A 23,704-nucleotide genomic window follows, 5' to 3' on the forward strand; every position below is an offset into this window, starting at 1 on the left:
AGGGCTCTAGCAAACAGCAGCCCACATCCAATCACTGGCACTGGCCTACAACTACAACTCTCAGGAAACAGACCCTTCAGAGGTCTACAATATCCACCTCCTCCATATCCATACCCTCCTCATATCCATACCCTCCTCTCCCTCACCTCACCTATGTACCCCCGCCCCCACCTTTCCACGGACATGAAGATGGACAGTACGTGCCACGGCATAGAGAGAGGACCAGATCTCGAAGAAACACCCCTTACAATCGAACAAGGCCTCTGCTGGATACGCCCGCACCCACCGTCGTACTGAACTTAAAGCACGTTCAACAACTATTCAACAGGATCTGCTGAACTGAACACGGACCATTATTGTTCACGTTGTTTATCTTATTGAAGTGTCGTTTATCGGCGTGGCCCCCCACCCCGGACGCTCAGCCAGAGCTTCATGGTGAAAATCGTTTAGACATTTTTAAATTGTCAGATGAATATCGTTCAGTTAAATTGGTTTTGTGCACAGACCTACCATGTGCTCCAACCTACCATGTGCTCCAACTTTACTAACCTGAACATACCTGCCAGCCTTCCAGCTAGTTCCTGACAGCAACCTCAGCAACCTCGCGCCCACTCACCACATAGTATACCTTGTGTATCTAGCTACTCTCCAATTCCCTGCATCTATCATTATTATTACAACAGTATAGTCCCCATTCATACCTTTACAATGGCTACACTGTCCAATCTACCTCTACTCATACACATCATTATCGCACGCTATCTACTACTATTATACGCAAAACTTTCACAGGTAATGCATGCATGATGCTGTGGAGTACGTTTTCTCGCATGTGTACACTTGAATTCACCTCTATTCTAGGACCACTACCAATGAACCCTGAACGACCAAGAATAATGCCCCTCGATTGTTCGATGTTCCTAGACATTATTGTTCGTGCCAAGACGATCGTCAGCTTCCAACTTCCACTGGAATTTCCATACAATGATACGTAGAAGGAAAATGTCAAGCATGGAGTAGGACATCCCAATGGTCAATTGGAAAACTTTTTTGCCCACTCCTCCTCATATTGCGGATCATCTGATAAATGGGAGTCATTAGTGCTTAGAGAACCCTACATGTATGAAACAACCGACGGAACGTACGCATTTTAGCAGCTAGCAGCTGACGACTTCAACAAAGTGCCCGGATGTTGATATCAAGACACCAAAGGAATCACGTATCAAGCCCTGGTATGTGTACGCCCCAGATATCGAAGGCTCTGTGAAAATTGCCAAGAAAATTGGAAAATTGCCATGAAGGAGAAAAATTTCAAGCATTGATTTTCGCACACAGTGTTTCTCTCTGATGTCATAGTCCACACACACATACCCACATATGCACAACCATTATTTTTACTTACATGCAGCTAATTATACCACATATACACACACCATATACACACACACACACACATACCCGCACACACACACACACACACACACACCCACACACAAACCAACAAACACGTACCACAATTCATTACTGTGTTTAATCAATTGCTAACACCTCAATTTGATATCATAATTAACACTCTAATACTTTTGAGCGAGAGGCACTAAAAGAAAAAAAAATGATAAATTTGTATGATTAGTAAAATTATTAAAATTATCCACTTCCGCTTATAATTAATTGAAAACAAAATCTTCTTCTTTGTTGCTTCCTAGATCCTTGAGGTCCATGGTATAAGCAAACACAACAATGATATTCAAGTCAGATTATTTTATACACTTTTCCTCTTCTATACTTTCTCTTCTTTACTTCCTCTTCCTCTTCTATACTTTTGAGCGAAAGCAAATCATGGCGAGAGGCATTAGCACAGCGCCAGCTTGAACACTAGTTAAGCCTATGCTAGTGCCAGTAGCAGCCACCCTATGGCTGAGTCTGATATTGAAAGCGAGGAAGAGCAAGACAAGCAACTGCTAGAGGACGATCAAGGTGTCTGAGGTCACCAAGTACAAGTTCCGGTTCTGGATCTGGGAGGTTTAGAAAGAGCTGGAACTTACAGTTTATTGAAACAAACTCTGCCATCGAGATTTTTCTGTCGCACATGGTGGACATATGATGCTAAACGTCACTGTGCCAGTTCAGGTCCTGTGCCAGTTCAGGTCATCAAAAGAGGTGTAATGAGAGCACTAACTTTTTTTGTAGAATCCAGTGTTTCTCATGCAATAGCCACAGTTTATTGCCTTACATAAATTACCATTTCAAGCAGCTGATCACTTAAGTGATCTGATGTCACACATGTTTTCTGATTCTAAAATAGCAGCTGATTTTTCTTGTAAGCATTCCAAGATAATCTCATTTTAAGTCATTGACACCCCCTTTTTATGTGTGTGGTGTGTGATGAGTCAAGGGTGATCAATGTAAGCTTCTTACAATGCTTCTTACAATCCTAGTTAGATTGTATGATTCCACCACAATTATGTGGTTAGCTCGCCACTTAGATACTGTTGGCATAACTGATTTCACTGCCGAAGGAATATTCCAGGCCCTTAACCCTTTCCCTGTGTAGTAGTATTGGTTATTGTATTTATAGCTTACAATATAGTGATGTAATGGCTTATGTTGAGTTATGTAATAACATGTGTTCTGGACTTAAAGTGATTGATTATATCTTATGAATCTTATGAGACCTAGTGATTCTAGAGCATATTACACCCTGCTTTAATTAAAAAACAAAATACAGAATAAATACACATTTTTGTTTAAAAATACATATCTCATGAACAATGCATTGTAATCACTTGCAACTATTTTCTACAGGTAGCCCAGATTCTGGGGGTACCATGACATCATCATCCCATGACATCATCATCATTACCTAGCAACTGACCACCCCCACTAATATAACATTTTTTTACACATTTTCACAATTATAAACATAAACAATAATTATTGTATGAAGGCATGAAGTAACTGTAACTAACTAAGTGTTCTCAATGTGACATGGTTCAATCAGGATCAGCATGTTTACTTGGATTTTAATTCGTGGATTTGCAAAATAATGCTTCATTCTCGAGTTATGCCTACTGTAAGATCTAAAGCGACACTTTTTAAGAGGTCGCATCTTTTGGAGGTTGAAAAATTATAAAATTATATTGAAGTCCTGGTGTCGCATATTTAGAGGGTCGCCATCTAATTGGAGGTAACTTTACTGACAGAGTCTACTTGCCTCGATTTCAGGCCGCTTAAAAACACTGATTTTCCAGTGGGCTAAAATCGAGGCTAGGGAGTGGCTACATTTACCTCTATTTAGAACGCGACAATAAAAAATAAGTGTAAATTGCTGAAGCTCCTGGGTGTCGCATATTTGGAGGGTCGCCTTAAATCGAGGTCTTACAGTAGTTTTGCTTACTTGGAATGCAGAGCACGTAGCCAAACTAGTTCCGATAGTTGGTAGCTGCAGGACTAGCAAAAGAGCTGCAAAGGCTGCAACACGTACAGCCATTCTGAAACCAAGCCCCCCTTTCTTTTGGAAAAATTAAGGGGCGTGGTTCCGTCTATCTAATTATTTTTGCGCATGCCCAAGTCGTGTTTAATACTGCAACAATTTTCCTTGATCCTTGGCAAGTGATTGTATTCCATAGAAGACAAGGAGTAGGACTAAAGGTGAGTCAGCCTTCTAAAGTTAACTTCAAAAGGGGGGGTCTGCTTCTAAGTCACTCGCTATAATTATGCATTAAGTGCGCATGCTCTGTGGTTGTGGCAATTGTGGTCAATTAATTTATACTAATTAAGCTGTGGAGTTTATAAACATTGAGTTCTTTGTTGACCATGAGCAGGAAGAGGAATACAGCCCTACCCATTACAGTAGTAACATCATTTACCTGAAGTTGGATGATCACTTTCTGATCACTATTATCCTCAATGTTGTCACTACTTACTATTTTCCTCTAATATTATTTTAATTTACGCGTTTTATAATTATGTCAGTTTTATAATTATGTCATCTTAAAGTTATGAGTCTGACTGAAGTGGTGTTAATTCTTTTGGTGTTAATTAACTATAATGTCACACATAATTATACAGGTCCTAGCTCGTTAAGTTTGCTTCAGACAGATCATGAATCTGAGTTGCCTGCCTCTGACATCGGTGAGCTTCTGAGGACAAATGAAGACTTGAAGAAGCTGAGCCGAGAGCACAAATATCGTATTTTGTCAATAGAGCCAAATGTTGATTTTTCTTATCCGCGGACGCGTTGTTCAGCATCAGGCTCTTTCCGCCAGTTTCAACCAAGCTGGTTCAAGCAGTATCACTACAGCTCTACTGTGGATGGTGCATTTTGTCGGGCGTGTGCTGTTTTTGCTCCAGCGTACGTTGGTGGGCATGTCCTCGGCCAATTTGTATCATCACCTTTCAAGACTTGGAGAAAAATGTCCCAGAAGGCAAGTGCTCATGGTAAGCTCGAGTACCATTTGTCATCACTGGCCAAGATGAGTGAGTTCTTAGCCCGCTATGAAAACCCATCAAAATTAATCGACAATATCTTGTTAACTGAGGCTCAGAAGAGGATTGCGAAGGTGGTTAGCTCACTTTTTAAGGTAGTGTTGCTAATGGGAAAACAGGGCATAGCATTTCGAGGCCACAGAGACGACTGTGTGAACTGGGTTGATTGCAATGAAGGCATCTCTTCAAACCAGGAAAACTTTGTTGAGCTGGTGCGATTTCGGGCTGAGACGGATGATGTTCTTGCTAATCATCTCAAAAATTCGCCAAGGAGTGCTCGTTACACGTCTAAGACAATTCAGAACGAGCTGATTGAGGTAATCGGTAACCATATCCGCCAAGGCATCATAGACGAAGTTAAATCGAGCAAATTCTACACTTTCATTGCCGATGACGTCTCAAACAAAGAGCAATTGTCCATTTGTCTTCGTTATGTACATGGTGGTACGGTGTTTGTCTGCTATAGATCAGTTGAGAGAATTACTGGGAAGTTGCTTGCTGATACGATTTTGAGCTGGTTGGATAGGGTAGGATTGTCCCCCACAAACATGCGAGGCCAGTGTTACGATGGAGCAAGTAATATGTCCGGAGCCAGGTCACCCTTGTACGACAGCAAGCTCCAATGGCCACATATGTTCATTGTGCTGCACATCGACTGAATCTTGCTGTGGTGTCCGCTTGTAAGATTCAAGTGCTAAAAAATGTGGAGGCGTACATTGGAGAGATTGCCAGTCAGCGCTGGTCTCTTCAACAAGCAATTGATGTCACTCTCCCAAGCGCAAAAGTTAAAGGATGCTTGTCGAACAAGGTGGATTCAGAGGATTGACTCGTACATTGTTTTCTTGGAGCTACTTCCTGCCCTTCACACCACTCTTCAAGCAATGGTTTTACCGAGGCAGTATGAAGACTTAGGCACTCACTGGAGCTGGGATAGTGACACGATTACCAAGGCCAATGGATTTTGTTTTCAATTGCAATCATCTTCCTTCTTGGTTGGCTTCAAGATATTGCTCGAAGTATTGTCAAGTCTGCGTGGGCTCATGCAGCCATTGACGTAATTTACGCTTACAAGCAGGTGCAATCCGCAAAATCAGAAGATGAGTATGAGTTCTCATGCTGAGAGCTCCATGGTGAAACCTTCGTGCCGGATGAAGAACCGGCTCCTGCAAAGTCTATGGAGTAGTAGTCTGGATAGTGCTTCAGTATGATATGCTTAGTCTAGTTAGTACGAACGACATCATGAGCCACCATTGAACTTGTAAACCTGTGTGTAGGTGAAGAAAACATTTCCCGGGAAAAAAGCGTCTGCCGATACGACCGCTGATCCTGCTGATCCTGATTGAACCATGTCACCGTGAGAACATTGAGAACACTTATTTAGTGTCTTTAGTTACTTCATGCCTTCATACACTATTCATAATTATATAATATTCATAATTGTGAAATGTGTAAAAAAAATCGTTAATTAGTGGGGGGTGGTCAGTTGCTAGGTAACGAATGATGATGTCATGGTACCCCCAGGATATGGGCTACCTGTAGGAAATAGTTGCAAGTGCATGGTATGTATTTTTAAAGAAAAATTTGTGTATTTTGTTTTTTTAATTAAAGCCGGGAAAGGGTTCAACGAGAAAGTGGTGAAAATATTTTTATATTGACATTCATACAGGCAATCATACTTTTACTGGTCGTATGAAACAGGGGTATTGAAGGAGTTGAACGACATCATTTCACACCTGTTCATGAAACAGAGTACCGCCTTGAGTTTTTTTCCTGGGTAGTGATTACAAGGTGAGAATGTATAGTTAATTACTGACTATAAAAATTGCATTTGCATTATTAGTTTCTTTTACTGAGTATGGGCCTCAACAAAGCAACCTCTATGTACGCTCCTCTATGTACGCTTGTGTCTGGTGTACCATCAAGAAGGTATATCTATAATACCTAGCTTCCCCATTTGCTGCTATATAGGTGGGATATGTCAAAGGATAGGGCTGACTACACCGTAACAAATGCAAGAACATCTACAAGCAAAAAGCGAAAGGCGCACTTCCCAGCAGTAAACTAGCAAGTGTACGACTAGGATCAATTACAACACCACTACTGAACATAGAGCCAGACCATATAATACCCGATGAGCTACACCTACTCCTACATATAGCTGACGTTTTAATCACTCACCTACAGACGATCGTTAAGACTGTGGTATATCACGTTCAGGGTATGGGAAGCAAGGGGTCCAGATGGCAAAGCTTACGAATGGACATCACTGCAGGGGAGAAGTTTCTGGAACGTCGAGGTTTGCTGACCTACTGAAGACCTACTGAAGGAAGAAATTCAAGCTAAAATGGCCCAACTTTGGACAGTGAGTACTAATTAAATTTCTCTTCGCATTTTCATAATTATTTATATGGTCTGGCTCTATAGGAATTTCTCTCTTTGTATAAGATGGTTTCTAGCTGGACTCAGTGTTAGTTTACTAGTAGGGAGAACTCTAATTTACTATAATCTATCATGATAGGCGAAAGACTGGATAAAGCTTTTCTTGAGCTTGAAGCACAAGTGTCAAGGGTTTCAGGAAAAGAATATTACTTTCACTTCCCTTACTTTATTCAAAATACGGAAATGTCAAGATGTTTAGTGAGTTCGAGTGTAAAGAGATAACATTTTAATCACCTTTTTCTCTAGGGGTGGAGAAAAATTAATAATGATGACGCCAAGAGACCCAGTAATCTGCATGACCCAGTGGGGGAGGTTCTGAAAGCTGAAGCAAGAATAGACGAGACATCACAATTTAAGCGAAAGAAACGAAAGTACATTCCAGTAGACATGAACAAACAGCCACGACTTGACTCTGACTAATCATGATTAGTATACTATATATCCTGATAGATTGTAGACATTTACTATCTTAATACACATAAGTAAATGACTGCTAGCCTACTTGCTAGCCTACTTACCACACTGTACATTGCGATTAATGGGGAATTCCCCAAATTAGTGGCTCTTTCTTAGGTATGTGTAGATAATGCATGTGCGATACGTGATAATTGTGGATTTTTTGACAAAACTAGACACATTTTGGAACCGCTTAGTCCACTTTATATCGAGCAGCAGCCGCTTTAAATAATTATATGTGTAAGAATGCCGCAAGAATGCCGCAAATCAAACACAAAAATACAAAATAATCAACAAATTTTACAATAACATTGATCAACAAAAGCAGTTAGGGAACTAGCTTCTTAGCTAAGGCAGGGAAAAAGGGAAGCATAGCCTTTGATCAAATAACAATAAGAACACATATAAAATCATACCGTAATATACAGAAAATTACTAACTAATTTACTGGCATTGGTGTCCAGTCATCATTGCTGGCAATGCCCCTACACACACACACACAACACACCACACACACACGGCTTACACACACACAACACAGACACACACTCCACACACACACAAACCCCCCCCAACACACACAACCCACACACACACACACAAACACAGCGTGCACACCACACACACACACACGGCGTGCACACCGCACACCACACACACACAAAAACCACACACACAAACATTGCGTGCACACCACCCCCCACACACACAGGGCGTGCACAACCCCAACCCCCCCTACACACACACACACACAACACCGACACACACTCCACAGACACAAAAACCACACACACACAAACCCCCCCAACACACACACACAAACCACACACACGGCTTGCACACACCACACCCCCTCCCAACACACGGCCCACACACACACACACAAACACAGCGTGCACACCACACACATGCACACACACGGCGTGCACACACACACAAACACGGCGTGCACACCACACACACAAACACGGCGTGCACACCACACACACACAAATACGGCGTACACACGGCTAACATGGTGTGCACACCCTGCACACCCCCCCCACACACGGCTTACACACACAGCGTGCACACCCCTCCCACACACACACCGGCGTGCACACCACACACAGATGCACACACACAAACAATGCGTGCACACCCCCCCCCCACACACACACACACACACAACACACCACACACACACAGCTTGCACATTGCACACACCACACACGCACACACACAAATACTGCGTGCACACCCCCCCCCCACACACACACACTAACATAACCAAGGTTAGATCTTATACATGTAGCTACAAGCCACAAAACGCCTAAAGTAAGATGATACACCCAGATATGGGAATCACATGAGCCTAAAGTCATGGTACTAAAAAAAACTGAGAGAACAAAGAGACAGAAATAAAAGAGCTGACAAGAATGGAAAAGAAAGAGACTGACATTGTCATAACTTAATTACTTATGTACACAATAACTATAAGGTAGCAAATTTGAAGTACTTTCTAAACAAAAAATTTAGCTTGCTTTTTCAACTGCATGTTTTGTGGTGTTAACCATAGAGTCTTTGGTTTGACAGTCACACCCGGACTCCGCATGTATGGGAGTGGTCCCGCCTTTCCTCGAGCTATCCACAAGTCAGGAAATTAAAGGGACCGAAAGTTGTGGACTGGCAATGACGGGTTTGGTGCTCCTCTGAAGACCGGAAACAATTATATAAATTGTCAATTGAATGTCCTTCAAAAATAAATGTGCATCCCGTTTGAGTCAAAATGGTACGCTTCAGCGGGCCAGTTAGCCTTCCAAACACACACGTACTTGATACGGGCCTGGCTTGCCAGGCGGGTGAGTTCCTCTCGTCGCGCCCCCCTACTTCTTGCTGTGACGATCTCACGATCCTCCCGGCATTTTGTACAGGGGTCAGAGGTCTCTGTTGCCTACGCATTCGGCTCAGCATTAAGTATAGGTTCAATGAGTTCATATAAATCGCCTAAGAATCGGAAGGATATTCAATTGTGTACTATAACTTCACTATGGAAACCATATAATTATCTTATCATATATGAGTATGATGTATCGTAACCTATAGTAGCTACGCTTTATCCCGCCAGAAAATTCATTGGACAGCAAATTAAAGAATACAACGCAACAACAAAATAACTACGAAAATTAAACGACACCATAAGACAACAAGAATCCGCTCAAACACACAAGACGATTCCTAAACAACAAGTACCCAAAATACCGACAATTCTGAACGAAACAGACAGAAACTATAAACAACTTTACTTCACGTTCCTAGACAAAATCATTACTCAAAACACTATCAAACAAGAACGTACCAAGCTGAAACTCCGACCATATAATCACACACACCGAACAGCAGCTATGCTCCTTTGACGTTACTCGCAAGACTTTGATACACTTCCATGCCCACTTTATAAACAGATGCAACATAGAAATGCACGACTGCCTTCCTGAATATATTAAGAAAACAACAAGTGAAGATACCTCCGCAGCGATCACTAAAACAGGCAAAAAAAGACAGTCACAGGAACCCCTACCACACTCAACAAAACAACAGATAACCATTTTTTATGCCCAGGCCCACCACACACAAAATTCCCGACGTAACAGTCCATACCCATACCTCAGCTCACAATCTCTGAACACGGAACAACTAACGCTACTCACTAAAGGACTCTCTTTCGCACCAACCCCCCAAATAAACTACGTCAATACAATGAATTTGCAAGATCACTTCGACCAATCTACACACACGCAGTTACCAAACCAAACATAACACCCACCAAAAGAGAACAACCTGAACAATCCCTTACAGATAGACTACAGACGAATGACATTTTTACCGAAATCGAACTTACACTCAAGTATATTCACGAATGCCTACTTTAGACTCGACCAAACAAAAACAGAATTGGATGAAAAACTACCACTCATATTTAACCAAACAACATCCAACCTGAACAAACATACACGATATGCCCTCGCCAAACTTAAAAAACAAAGAACAGAAATCACAATAAAAGCAGCAGACAAAAATCTTGGCATAGTTATACTAGACTCCGTGATCAAAGTACATATAGACTAACACTACAACACCCAACCAAAGATATAGAAAATCAACTGCAAGAAACGACCAGAAATTTTTCACCACAACTAAACGCAACGCAATACACAAAAACCTAAAAAAAATGTTTACTGCCCAACCCCAAAAATCCAAAAATACACAACCTCCCAAGTTCTACAGAATACCCAAAATCCACAAAAAATTTACAACACTACCCCCGGTACGACCAATAATTAATTCCATGCTCTCCTCGATCACGTACTACAACCACTCGCACGCAGATTACCTACAAAATCTACTAAAATCGCTACAAGACTTACATGTACCTGACGATGTAATACAATAGACGTTGACAGTCTCTACCCCTCTATTCCACAAACAGAATGCCTCGATATTATTTATAACCAAATGCATGAAAGAAAACATTTACTTCTCTGTGACCCTAATCTCATACATACATCATACATACATCTGCTACACACAAACGTTAACTACAATTATTTCGAATTTGGTACACTAACATTTCAACAAATTAAAGGTACAGCAATGGGAGCCTCCTTCTCACCAACAATAGCTTCGCAACACAACCGTTAAAACCACTTCTGCTTAAACGTTACATCGATGATATTTTCAGCTCTGACCAACTCAACACCTTTCACTCATCACTGCATTTTACCTCCAGTCACTCTCAAACAGAAACCAATTTTTTAGATATCACTATTTTCAAGCACGACACCTTTCCCTACACCAACACACTCGACACGAAAACATACCAAAAAACCCAAAAACTTGTATCAATACGTACATTACAATTCAGCCCATTCACGGAAATTATACAAAGGTATTATTCAAGGAGATATGTACGTACAAACAGCCTGACTAGTAACTACTATGCAACAATTACACTATTCGAACAAAGACTATTACAACGAGGATACCCCAAACAACTTATCAACAAAACAATGAAAACTATAACGTTATAAAGAGAGACAACGATACCTTTCACCAACACCACCCCAAAACTCTACGCGACGACCAATCCTACCTATTTAGTCTGTTAAAATCCACGATCTTACAAAACTATAAAAAGATTTCTAAATATGTCGATTTATTACTTTAGGCCCGAATTAGTGCGAGCACGAATCAACCCCACAGACGAGCAAATTCAGACGAGCAAATTATAGATATAATTCTTGACCTTGTCAATCACACACGACTGCTGGTATGATGCCCAACCTCGTCGATGCTAAAACCATAATCCAAACATGCAATGTGTAACCTGCAAGCACTACAACACCGGCAATTCATTTAAAAGCACATCGACAGGTCGCCCGCCAATACACCATTAGAAATTCCTTCACCTGTAACTCAAACAACATTATCTACCTAATAACCTGCACTAAATGTAAGAAGCAATATGTAGGATACACCCAGACAAGACCGACACCGAACGAATATTAACAATAATAAACAATAATAAAACAATCTACGTATGCATTTCAATTTTCCGGACCACAAAACCTCGAACTTATCAGTACTTATCAGTACAAGTAATAGACACAGCAACTACTTTACACGAACTGAAACAATTAGAAGACTTTTGGATTCACAATTTAGAGACTTATGTCCCAAAAGGACTATGTGTATATCTACATTGTTACTAACCGATCACCGAAACCGAAACCATAACAGTGTACTAAATGGGTCCCCCACCTATACAGGGTCTCCCGCATTCGTGTCGTGGGGGCCCACACACACACATACACCCACACCCACACACACACACACACTAACATCTAATTATTTTGACTAATGGCAAATCCAACCAAGGTTAGATCTTCCACAAAACGAAGATGATAAACCCATAATCGTCATGGTACTAAAAAACTGGTACAAAAACTGAGAGAACAAAGAGACAGAAATAAAAGAGCTGACAATAATGGAAAAAAAAGAGACTGACATTGTCACGTGGGTTCCATTTTGCTTAACTTAATTACATATGTACTATAAGGTAGCAAATTTGAAGTACAAAAAAATTTAGCTTGCTTTTTCAACTGCATGTGTTTAACCATAGAGTCTATGGTTTGACAGTCACACCCGGACTCCGCATGTATGGGAGTGGTCCCGCCTTGCTATCCACAAGTCAAGGGACCGAAACTTGTGGACTGGCAATGACGGGTTTGGTGCTAGACTAGAAAAAATTGTGTCAATTGAATGTCCTTCATAAAAATAAATGTGCATCCCGTTTGAGTCAAAATGGTACGCTTCAGCGGGCGCGGTTCCCCTACCCCCCTTCCAAACACACACACACACACACACACGGACACCACACATGCACAATGCGTGCACACCCCCCCCCACACACACACACACAACACACACACAACACACCACACACCCCACACACACAGCTTCAACTACGTCCTTGCATAGTTGAGTTGAAATTCACCCCTGCCTGTGTCAACTCTCTGTATGTGTTAAAACTCAATCAATAACAATGCTGAGTGTATCCATTGCATGATAATTATTATTGTATAATTATAGTAAAACTTGTACCTGTAGTTCCTCAGTAGTCTCTACAGACTCTCCCAGCATTGTGAGTTCCTCTCTCAATGTGTCTGTTGTTTTGTCGTTTTCTGGACCCACCCATACGCTCATGTCTTTCAAGTAACTTGGGTTCCAATAGCGAAATTTTTCTGGCATGGGCTGTTTCGATAACTGTACCACTTTGCTTGTTAACCCTTTCCCCGTTTTAAAAATACAGAATTTTCTTTCAAAATTCATGTCATGAACCATACATTGAAATCACTTGTAACTATTTCCTACAGGTAGCGCAGACCCCAGAGGTATCTTGACACCATCTTCGTTACCTAGCAACTGACCACCCCCACTAATTAGCAATTGTTTACAAACATTCACAACTATGTACACAAATAATATTGTATGAGGGCACAGAGTGCAGTGTTCTCAATGTTCTCACGGTGACATGGTTCAATCAGAAAGTTCTCTGCGAGGTCGTATCAGCAGACGCCCTTTTCCCGGGAAATGTTTTCTTCACCTACACACAGGTTTACAAGTTCAATGGTGGCTCATGATGTCCACTGCTGTACTAACTAGCCTAAACACAGGTATACTGAAGCTATCAAGACTACAAATGCTACTCTAGACTTACCAGATCCAAGAAGTTGTTCCATCGCAGCAAGAGCTTCTTCCTCAGGCCTTCAGGCTCATAGCTTGAGATAGCTTTTTATCTAGCTATGATCCCAGTCACTGTCCTCTCACTCAACAAGGCCATAAGCATCGATATTCTCAATATTCTCACTGTCTAGCTATACTTTAGAACCTCACTAAGGTTGTACTACAAAGATCTTGAAACATTATCAAACGGTCACTTTTCTTTTGTACAAAGCGTACCTCGAGGCAGCATATTAAAGATACCACGTGAAAGAGCAGCTCAATGCGCATGTGCTGGTACCTACAGCGTGTGCATAGCTCCAACACAGCGGGCACAACGAATTTTTGAAAATGACCACTAGAGTGGCCGTCATATGACGGCTTCAACGGGGAAAGGGTTAAACTTCCTTGAGCTGAGTTAATCATGTCAACAAGCCTTTTTTTGTGAAATTCGGAAGGTTTTGGCATCGGAAAGGGAATGCCTTCAGGGAGCCCTTTCCGCATTCTGCGAGCTGTCTGATGTGATGAATTGCTTTGTTGTGCAATGAGGATGCCTTCCTCTCTAAGGTATTCTTTCACTGTCTGCCCTCCGTTAGCATCAGTTAGTTATAGCTTGTCTCTCTTGGTATGATCCCAGTCACTGTCCTCTTACTCAACAAGGCCATAAGCATCGTTATTCTCACTGTCTAGCTGCCCCGCTGAGGTTGTACTACGAAACGGTCACTTTTCTTTCTGCACGAAGCGTACCTCGAGGCAAGATATTAAAGATACCATGTGAAAGAGCAGCGCATGTGCTGGTACCTACAGCTAGCTTCCAACACAGCACCCACAACGATTTTTTGAAAATTATCACTACCGCTGCCGTCATATGACGGTAGCCGGGAAAGGGTTAATATTTTTATTGTTAAGCTACCCATGCCTGATAAAACATTGTCTTGAATTTCTGGATATGCAAATGAGAGAAGTATGATATTGGAGCTCCGTCACCACTGAGTTTTACTTTTATTGGTTGGGCCATAATAAGTGTATAATTTCTTCTATACTTATGATCTTAGCTAGCTCTTCCTGGATTGCAGCTTTCGGTAGTCTATAAGCACCAGGATAAGGACCTTCGAGATGTCGAGAGAGTTGTTAATTGAGATCCTTGATTCGGTACAGTGGTGGTAAATCAGATGCAACGCTCAATTCATGATAAGCTTCGTCACTGTACATTGCTGTACCCTCGCAGAATCGCTGGCGTTTGATGTTGTGGCTTGTGAGATGATTCACAAAACCAAAGCGCTTGCTTCTGCAGAGTGTGTTTTACCGTGATACCTCGTGAACTTTTTTGCCTTTGTTGATGTGTGCTGTGGTAGTTTCGGGGATCGTTGTTGGCTGTGGAGATTCAGTGGATAGTTGCTGCTCAATTTCAGAATACGATTCTGCAAGAGGTTGTGTTCTCCAGCAAGTACGGCATACGGTTGATTTCACTTCCCTTCGAATATCCGTAGTCCGTATTGTACGATGTATCTACCCCGCCCACGCGCTGTTGTACTTAGCCTTGAGACCAGGCCGATTAAAATACGCCTGGATTCCTGGATTCGAGGCTACACTGTACCGGAATTTTAAAAATCGAAGATGTCTGCTGAACCTGGGAGGAAAGCTGCATATTCAGTACTTATCTGAGAGAGATATGCAGCATAATAACTGGAGCTACAGTGTGCCGTGTTATGAAGAGGAATGGATTCATAAGAAAGAAAATTCAGCAAGCAAAGAAGTATAGAGCTGACACATGCATTGCTCTTTAGGAAAGAACAATTTGTATGGAAGTGGAAGCGATAAGCGCCAATCATTAAGGAAATTTGGGTACTCACCTGAAAGGCTTACCCCCAGTATGTCATCGCTTCCTAGTACGTGGAATTAGAGTCTCTGCACTTGCTGCTATTTGCCTATTTGCCTACTTGGAGTCGAACTCACTACGGGAACTTTGACAAATTTTTTGGTTTTCTTAGAGGAACTCTGATACCCAACATGAACCCATTTGATGGTTCAAGTTCCATTCACCATGTGCCAGAAGTCATTGAGCTACTTGAGGATGCTGGAATACTAGTTATGTCAATAGAGGAAACCTTTAGTTCTGTAAAGTACTTCATTAAAGATGACCCTCAAAGTATTAGCAACATCACAAAAGAACAATGTATACGTTGGATAAGTGATAGTGGATATGCATAAGCATGATTACTTTACAATGTTCTTGCTTTAATATTACACTCAAAACTTCTTGATGTCACTCATGATTGTATCCTTATGCTCTACATATTGATCTTGTGTAATAGCACCTAGCTCCATCAGCTTGTGCCATTTCTCAAGCTGATCAATGCTCAGACGTCAGTGTGATTCGTTTGGCAGGCAGGTGATGTAGATCGTTTCTTCAACTTTGATTGGCGAAAGAATGGCTTGTCTGGAGGCTCGTCATATGATACGTGCTTGTTTAGCTGAAGGCTCGAAGTTGCTCAGGACTAAACTCTCCAGAAGTGTGTTTTTCCTCTAGCTCATCAACAATAGAGGCCATTTTCGACGAATGGCCTTGGTAGCGGGCAGGTTTGTTTTTGTCCTCTTCAGGCTTTTTCTTCTTCGGGGGTACACCAGAATTTACATCAGAAATAGAGAGGCGCTTTCGAGCATGTGCTTTTATCTTTGCCCAAATGATTATAGGGGTTTTTTCTTTTTGTAAGAGTCATACATTGTTGCCACATTCAGCATCACTATCAACTAGTTGCTGCTTTCCTTTGAAACCATGACCAGGCATTATGTGTACGCCATCAGTACTTTTAATGAGCTTCTCAGATTCCAAAGTACACATAATTTTCTCCTCCAATTCTTGTTTGCTATGAAAGACTGTTTGCTATGAAAGACACTTGCTGAGAACCGTTCCACGGCACCACCTGGAATAAGACGGTTAATGATCTTCAATGAATACTCCACTTGAACTTGAGGGGACTGTTTCGGTGCACTTCCATGGTCACTCTGTAATAAATAATACCACAGTATTTTAGTATGAATATGTAGTAAAACTATAGCAGCAGTAGGTGTGTTAATGTAAGTTTGTGCAATCTCTGGGCTTGAGCTAGCTAGGGCTTATCACCGTGATGTCAGTCCCACTAGCACGTACCACACCAGATGTACTAGACTCACAGTCTTCACGCATGTGAAATGCGCCTACTTCAAAATGCTGCCTTGGGGGCCATTTGTTCGACAATGGATGTCCCAGTCATCCATCTTAGTTTAATAAGTTGTCTCGAAAATAAAAAATGGTTTCACACGTGGCATTAGTTGGGCGGAGTCCAACCAACGCTTCGCCCAGAGCGAGCGTTGTCCGCCCAACCAACGTGGCATACGCATACGCAGTACCTCCTTCTTCCTTTTTAGCCCCCGTATCTACCTTGCTTCTGCAAGCCTTTTCTCCAGACGATCGCTTTGTGCTAGTTTAACTATTGTCTCTTCTAATGAATGTCTCTTGTTCATATACCAATGATGCAGCAGAGAGAAGTTTGGCTGTACTTGTGGTTCTGTGTGGCTAGCTGAAGTCAGAGTACTTCTTTGCTGAATTTGCTCTCTGCTCTTCTGGACTGGCTTGTTTACTAGGAGCTGTTATGTACTAGGAGCTGTTATGTAACAAAATTTATTAGCCATGTCAATATGAGTGGGTGGGTGAATAGGCTGCGGGTGTTATCACCCACTAAATTAACCACAGTACTCATTCAATAGCATGATAACACTTCTCAGATGCATTATGGCGGGTATTTTGCGACCTCTGGTTCTCAAGCTCAAGAGGCTCAATCGAAAAGCTGTGTATGGAGCCTTGAATGCAGGGAACTCAACGTGTATCGAGCTAAGCAATACTAAACCACTAAAGTTGCTAACAGCAGCCATGAAGACGAGTGCAATCAGTCTACCCAAGGCAACTCCAAGAATGTGTACAAATAGATAAGAGAAATGTTTAGCAGATGGTGACGTTCATATAGGATGCTCTCGTATGATTTTTATGACGTCTGTGTCAAAACATTTACTTCCGACTCCTCAGTATATTACTTACATTAAATTCCAGCCCACACTGTTTTGGTAATGTCAGCGTGAAGCCTTGTATTCAACTAACGAATTTCATGGATGCAAATACTTAGTCTCGCCCCGGATTATTTGAACGCTAGGTCGATAACATGGGTCTGGTGAACTTCCTATGTACAAGTTGTGTCGACACGCCTCGGCGTGTTAACCGCTGCGGTCAACTGGAGGCAAAAAGAAGGAAAGATAGTTATACAAAGCGCCTCTTGTTGCTAAATGCAACTGACAATAATGGCTTATTTATGCCAGAGAGAAGTTCCATGGGTAGTGAGTTGTAGATAATTAGCTTCAAGGATGTCTAAATTTCGTGCGCATAAATTTTCGTCCGTTATATTAACGTAGGTGTGGCTAATTTCGTGCGTTGAGTCCAAGGACGAAAAAAACAAAATTAAACATCCGCCGAAAATTTCAACGTTTACGGTAGTACTACATCTGTACCTGAAACCAGCATTCCATATTCAAGTGGCAGTACTGCATTTGATTTGCATCTTTTTCTCTGAGAACTGAATCCATGCCATTGTTGAGAACCTTGAAACATAACATGCCTGGTTTATGTAAGCGAGATCTTTCTAGTGACTCTGAGTAGTTGCTATAGCTTCTGCATGTGTAGCACTGAGCACAGAGGACTCTCAACATACACATGGTTTTCACTAATATTATTTGTGACCACTATCACCCACTTAAAGCCTTGCACAACTCGTTGATAGGAAGTTCTCCAGACCCTATTTTTAATCGGGGTCCAAATTTGTGATGGTCTATCATACATGCACAAGCTGAGTATTCTTCACAATGATCTTAAAGTAGACAATGTAGTATTAGGGACTTAAAATCGGCCATGTATTGTGGATTTTGGAAAGGCATGTAAAGAAAAGCATGCTAAGAAGTACTGCCTGACCGAAGTAACAGAAAGTCACACTCAAGTAGCTGGCTTGTTTCACAGAGCACACAGAGCGATATATACTCATTTGGTAGAATAATGAAGAAATCAATTAAGGAATGTCTTTCTTATACCGTCCTAGCTTAGAAACCATTTCTCTTAATGTTGAATAATTATTATGGCTATGTGACTAATTATGTCTTACATTCATTCATGTTTAAATCTGGTATGTATAATTGTTGGTATGTATAATTGTAGGCAAATCCGTGCTCTCTAATGGAAGGCTGACAAGGTTAGCTGTAAGTCGGGATGCGTGTTGACCCAGCCATTTGTTTGATGTTTGAGAGTCATTAAAAGCATTATGGTAGAGAATTGGCCTGAAGCCGTTAGTTATGAGTCACATAGTGCCTGGGCCATGCATGCATTAACAATTAGCAATTAACAATATGAATTGATCAACAACGTTTTTCACCAGATTTACACATACAACTTCAGAGACTAACATTTCACCATTGCTATTTCTAAATGTTTTCGGTCCATACTTAATTCGCACTGTACAGGAGAAGCAGAAGAAGACGAGGCCTCTTGCGAAGTTCCTTTGAGGTCGTTGTGGATGACTTTTACATTATCATGAAGGCAAGATAATGAAGGCAGATTGTTTCACCAGAACTATACGATAAGGAAGTGATGAAGAAGAACACATTCCAAATATAATATGGATGATTCAGTAATGAGAGTCACATCAACTTTTATACGAAAGCAAAAGAGCCCCTTCCTATGTATACTTCTGTAGGCTTGCTATCATGGTGTTGGAGAAGCTAGGTCTATGATGTGTACCTTCGGCTTACTTCAACAAAGAGGTGATAGTACTTCTGCATTAACTCAAGTTCATTGTTGTAGGATCACAATTACTGCCATTGCATGTAAGTTTGCTGCCTATACATAATTATGTCTAAGGTTGCACGATTCATAATTTTTTGTCACCCTTGTATGAGATGTACTGTACTTTGTGTATGGCCATTGGCTTGTGAGTTAGTGCTGTGTTACCTACCCAATTGTGACAGTGCCAATGAAAAGGGACCTTAACGCGGGCATTTTCGAATCAGTTTTTATTGTTGAATCAGATAGGGCGTCCTTTAAGCTTCAAAATGATACCAAGATCGACCTCCTAGCTACTTTCTTTCCGGAGATATGTTCGAGGGAACGCTACGAAGGTATTGCAACGCCCTCTTGAGTAAATGACGCTCAAACGTCATGATAATTGAAGTTCAATTATTGGCTTCCGGGCACTTCCGTATACTCATAAAGCTTAGTAAAAGATGTTCTGGAGAAGACAAGTTAGTTAGATGAAGGCTAGGCGTTCTAGGACTCTCTAGCTAGCTAGTATAGCTATGTAGCTGGATTGCTTGGCACCTAGGAAGGATCTTCGAAGAAATAAAGAGACAAAGACTCCCGTCGCTCAAATGGTAAGCTCTCATGTCTTGTTATAAGCTTGTACTTATTATCTGTGTAATGTATCAGTCTTATAAAAGATCCCTCACTTGTATGGAGCCTACAGAAAGTGTCTCTGTCCTTCATACAGCTTAAAGGAAGCCTAAGTGATCTATTATAGGTAGTCTTTCACTTAGTATTCGTCGGTATCAATCTAAGGCTTGATCCAACTTATTAGTAGCCTTATAAGAAGCTTTCCTCCTTTAATTTAGTACTGGTATCACTGCCATTGTGCTTAGTAGTAACAGGCCTGATGGGATGGGTGATCACATCATGGAGGGCCCAGGAAACTGCGTGGAATTGTTGTATAACATTTATATTGATGGTTCCCCCAGGTGGTGGTAAGTGTCGGAGGCCTGAGAAACGCTAGTCTATTGGCTAGAATGTAAGTGACATTGATATTGTGTCTATCTTAACTTACTACTTATCTGTAGGTTGTTATGGAGTGTTTATGAGGACAAGTGGCACGGGATACGTACATCTAAAGAAACAAGAGTGGATCTACGCCAAGCTAGCTAGCTAGATAGCTGCTCTTTCTAATCTATTTCTGTTGCTAAATTATGTTTGTTAAGAAGTGGAGCTATAATATACCTGGCTCCTCTTGATGATTGTAAGTACTGGGCTGATGAAATAGTCCTGTACAAGTTGTCATCTTTTATTTGTTAAAAATAATTAACAATAATAGGGAAATTCCCAGGGAATTTCCCCTCACGTAGACAGTAAATTTCATTGTAAAAAATGAACGTTTGGTGAGTTTCTTCAACGTCCACGCTTGACCTGTTTAAAGCTTCGTAGAGACCCAAATTTTTACAGGTAGGTAGAGGAAGGGTTGAAGTTAGCACCTGTGAAAAAAAAATTTTTTTGCCCATGTTTTTCATTTCTACTAAATTGGCCTATAGCTTAATGTAATTATTGCCGCGTTAAGGTCCGTTTTCATTGGCCCTGTCACAATTTATAATTATGTGTTATTATTCAATTTAGTGTGTGTATTGATTGATAATCTTTTGATCTTTTAGGCACCACCCCAAAGTCAGCTCGTGTTCAGTGGTAATTTGTCTGTAAACATTTTCCCCATTGTCCTCAGTATCGCCAATCTCAGTTTTTTCTCACTTTCTGATTTCAAATTTTCTTCTTCTATCAAACATCTGCACTGATACTATAATTATACCTCACCCTTTTCTGATATGCCTTTTTTTGTGCATTCTTTTTGTTGACTTGAACTTTTTCGTACGTGCTGGTTTATTGTCATTGCATAGTAACGATAAATTCATAAATTGCTTCGTTTGTTAACTTTATACTTACTTTTGGTACTTGTTCTGGTTATCTGAAAACTGGCCTTTGATTTCTCGATATATAAAGTCTGACTGTTGTGAGCACTGGAACATCTGTGAAGATAATTTGATGTATTGTAAATCACTAGCCTGTACTTACAACTCAGCAGCAATGAACTTGCAGTCATCACTAGCAATATTGATTGATACACTGTAAAAACTGTGGTGGGATATACCCACTGTAATTGGTGGGACAGCTTCGTCTCCGTAGGTACGCCAAATTATGCGTGTAAAACACACCATTATTTTGAGTGGGAACAACACACCCAGCTTAGTGTGGATAATCAGTGGGCACATCACACCTTATTGATTGGGCCTGCGCACACCAATTCAATAATTATCATGCACCACCCCTTACTTATCCGAGAAATATAATCCGCATGAAATCTGAACAAAAAAATACTAATCAATATTCTGTAAAGAGGCAAGGAAATGCTTAACAGATGGGGGACACTTAGATGATCCACAAAACATGTGCTCAAGAAAAGAGAAACTTGAATATTGAAAGTATAAAAGGCACTGACATGTGAGCACATGCACGGAAGACACTTCACAAATGATAGATTTGTCGACAACCAAAAATGCTCCCTGTGAGTAACATATATGGAGGCTTCTGTCCTTTCTTCACAGCTTTTGTGAGAAAAACACAACGTAAATATCAGCTACCAATAGCTGCATTACAGTGCACACACACAAACTACCATACACTTCATCTACTATACGAACCTGGTTAAAAGTAATCACCCTGTTGTAGTCTCTTGACATCAGGTAGGAGATGGAATACGATGGCAAGAGCTGTCAGTGATTCCCCCTCCCCAATTCTGTAGCGAGAGGATTACATGATTGTATAATAATTATTTAAGAAGTTCCTCGTACACAACGGATACGGTGGCTCGACTGGCTGACTCCAATGCTGCCTGCTTGATGATGCATGGGGCCCATTTTCCGTTCCACTCACTTTCTATTTTCGATATTAGAAATCCGTTCTAATCAACTATTTGGGAATTAAAGTGCATGTAAAACATACTAGCTAGAAATTCCTTTACCTGTGCGGAGTCTTGCAAAAAAGGATATTTCTTTATATTTCTTTATACTGCTTTGACCATCACTATTGTCCTCGAGCATCGGTGTTCTACCAGCCATTTCGACTGGACTTACTCCACTCTGCCTGGAGACACCGGTTGTGCCTTTTAAAAGAAGTATCATCTTCACCTTCTGGTACATCGGGTATTGAAAATGTACCCTTCTCTCTTTTCTTCCGTAACTCCTTGAACCTGTCATTTAAGGTCTTAACAATTCCACCCTGTATGCAGTATTAAAACTTAACATATGACGCCTCAGTAGCAAGAAATGGGTACTTCGTCACTATCTGCCTGCCAACATTAGCCTTTTCATCATGATCTGGGTATTTTTTGTATTGAAACATTGCGGCAGCAATGGATGAAAAGAAGGATTTGTTAGCGGAAGTAGTCATTAAGTTTTTTGGTAATGGAAAGGGTTCAGGCAACCGTTCATCGTCACTGTCATTGACTAGGTTTGTCTCTTTCTTGACTTCTTCTTTCTTGACTTTTTTCTCGACTAAATCAGACCCACCCTGATCAGATTCATCAGAGGTATCATTCTCATAAAAAAAGCTTTTGAACCAAACTGTCATTAAGTGAGTATAGCTGCATGGGGGATAATTTATAAAAAGAAATGTCACTTACTGTCAACACTTACATTTTGTAGAGTGCGATTGAGGAAGGGTAGGAAGGGCTTGATTGGCATGCCAGAAACGATTCATCAGGTGGTCCACACACGTCACCTAGCTACAAGGAAAGACAATTGATGTAATTACTGATAAGTAACAGAATACCACAACAGAATACCACAACGAACCTCATTAGTGTCTTCTGTGTCTTCTGTTGAACACCTTGAAGTGTCAGTCAGCAAAGGAGATACCACAACGTCCTTGTCGGTATCATCTTCGAGATCTATGTATTCCTCCCACTCTGCGTCAAAGCGCTGGAATGTGACAGCAATTCTTACATTGTGTGTGTAGTTTTAAAGCACTCCAAAAACTTTCTCTTTAGGAACTCGATGTCTTCTCCTGTTTTCTCAGGAAGAACAACAGGCTTATTTCTATGAAATGAGAACTCGTCTAGGGTAGCTTCAGTATAGTTTAGGAGATAGCTATAGATGACTTGAGAGCATGGATAAATTACATGTGGCACACCATGTGATCCATCAAATAACTCCACCCACCCACTGCTATTTATTT

At 41.1% G+C, this 23,704-nt stretch overlaps 1 protein-coding gene and 2 long non-coding RNA genes across 3 annotated transcripts; 1 reads left to right on the top strand and 2 right to left on the bottom strand.

Annotated features, from left to right (window-relative positions):
- Nucleotides 1-5,901: 5,901 nt before the first annotated feature.
- LOC135333024 (uncharacterized) lies at nt 5,902-6,799 on the bottom strand. Its single transcript, XR_010393729.1, has 2 exons — nt 6,667-6,799; nt 5,902-6,258 (listed from the first exon to the last, which is right to left on the bottom strand). It is a non-coding gene; the product is annotated as an uncharacterized LOC135333024 (long non-coding RNA).
- On the top strand, nt 6,097-7,310 carry LOC135333022 (uncharacterized). The gene is made up of 3 exons (XR_010393726.1): nt 6,097-6,276; nt 6,457-7,125; nt 7,174-7,310. It is a non-coding gene; the product is annotated as an uncharacterized LOC135333022 (long non-coding RNA).
- Nucleotides 7,311-15,792: 8,482 nt separating this feature from the next.
- LOC135333119 (uncharacterized) lies at nt 15,793-23,481 on the bottom strand (the record flags this gene model as incomplete). The annotated part of the gene is made up of 7 exons (XM_064528039.1): nt 15,793-16,650; nt 21,416-21,498; nt 22,171-22,438; nt 22,491-22,732; nt 22,772-23,111; nt 23,164-23,252; nt 23,323-23,481. Coding segments are annotated over 4 exons (744 nt in total), but the record flags the coding sequence as incomplete, so codon positions are not given.
- Nucleotides 23,482-23,704: the final 223 nt, after the last annotated feature.

This window comes from Halichondria panicea, chromosome 3 (assembly GCF_963675165.1).
Source record: "Halichondria panicea chromosome 3, odHalPani1.1, whole genome shotgun sequence".
Taxonomy (NCBI): domain Eukaryota; kingdom Metazoa; phylum Porifera; class Demospongiae; order Suberitida; family Halichondriidae; genus Halichondria; species Halichondria panicea.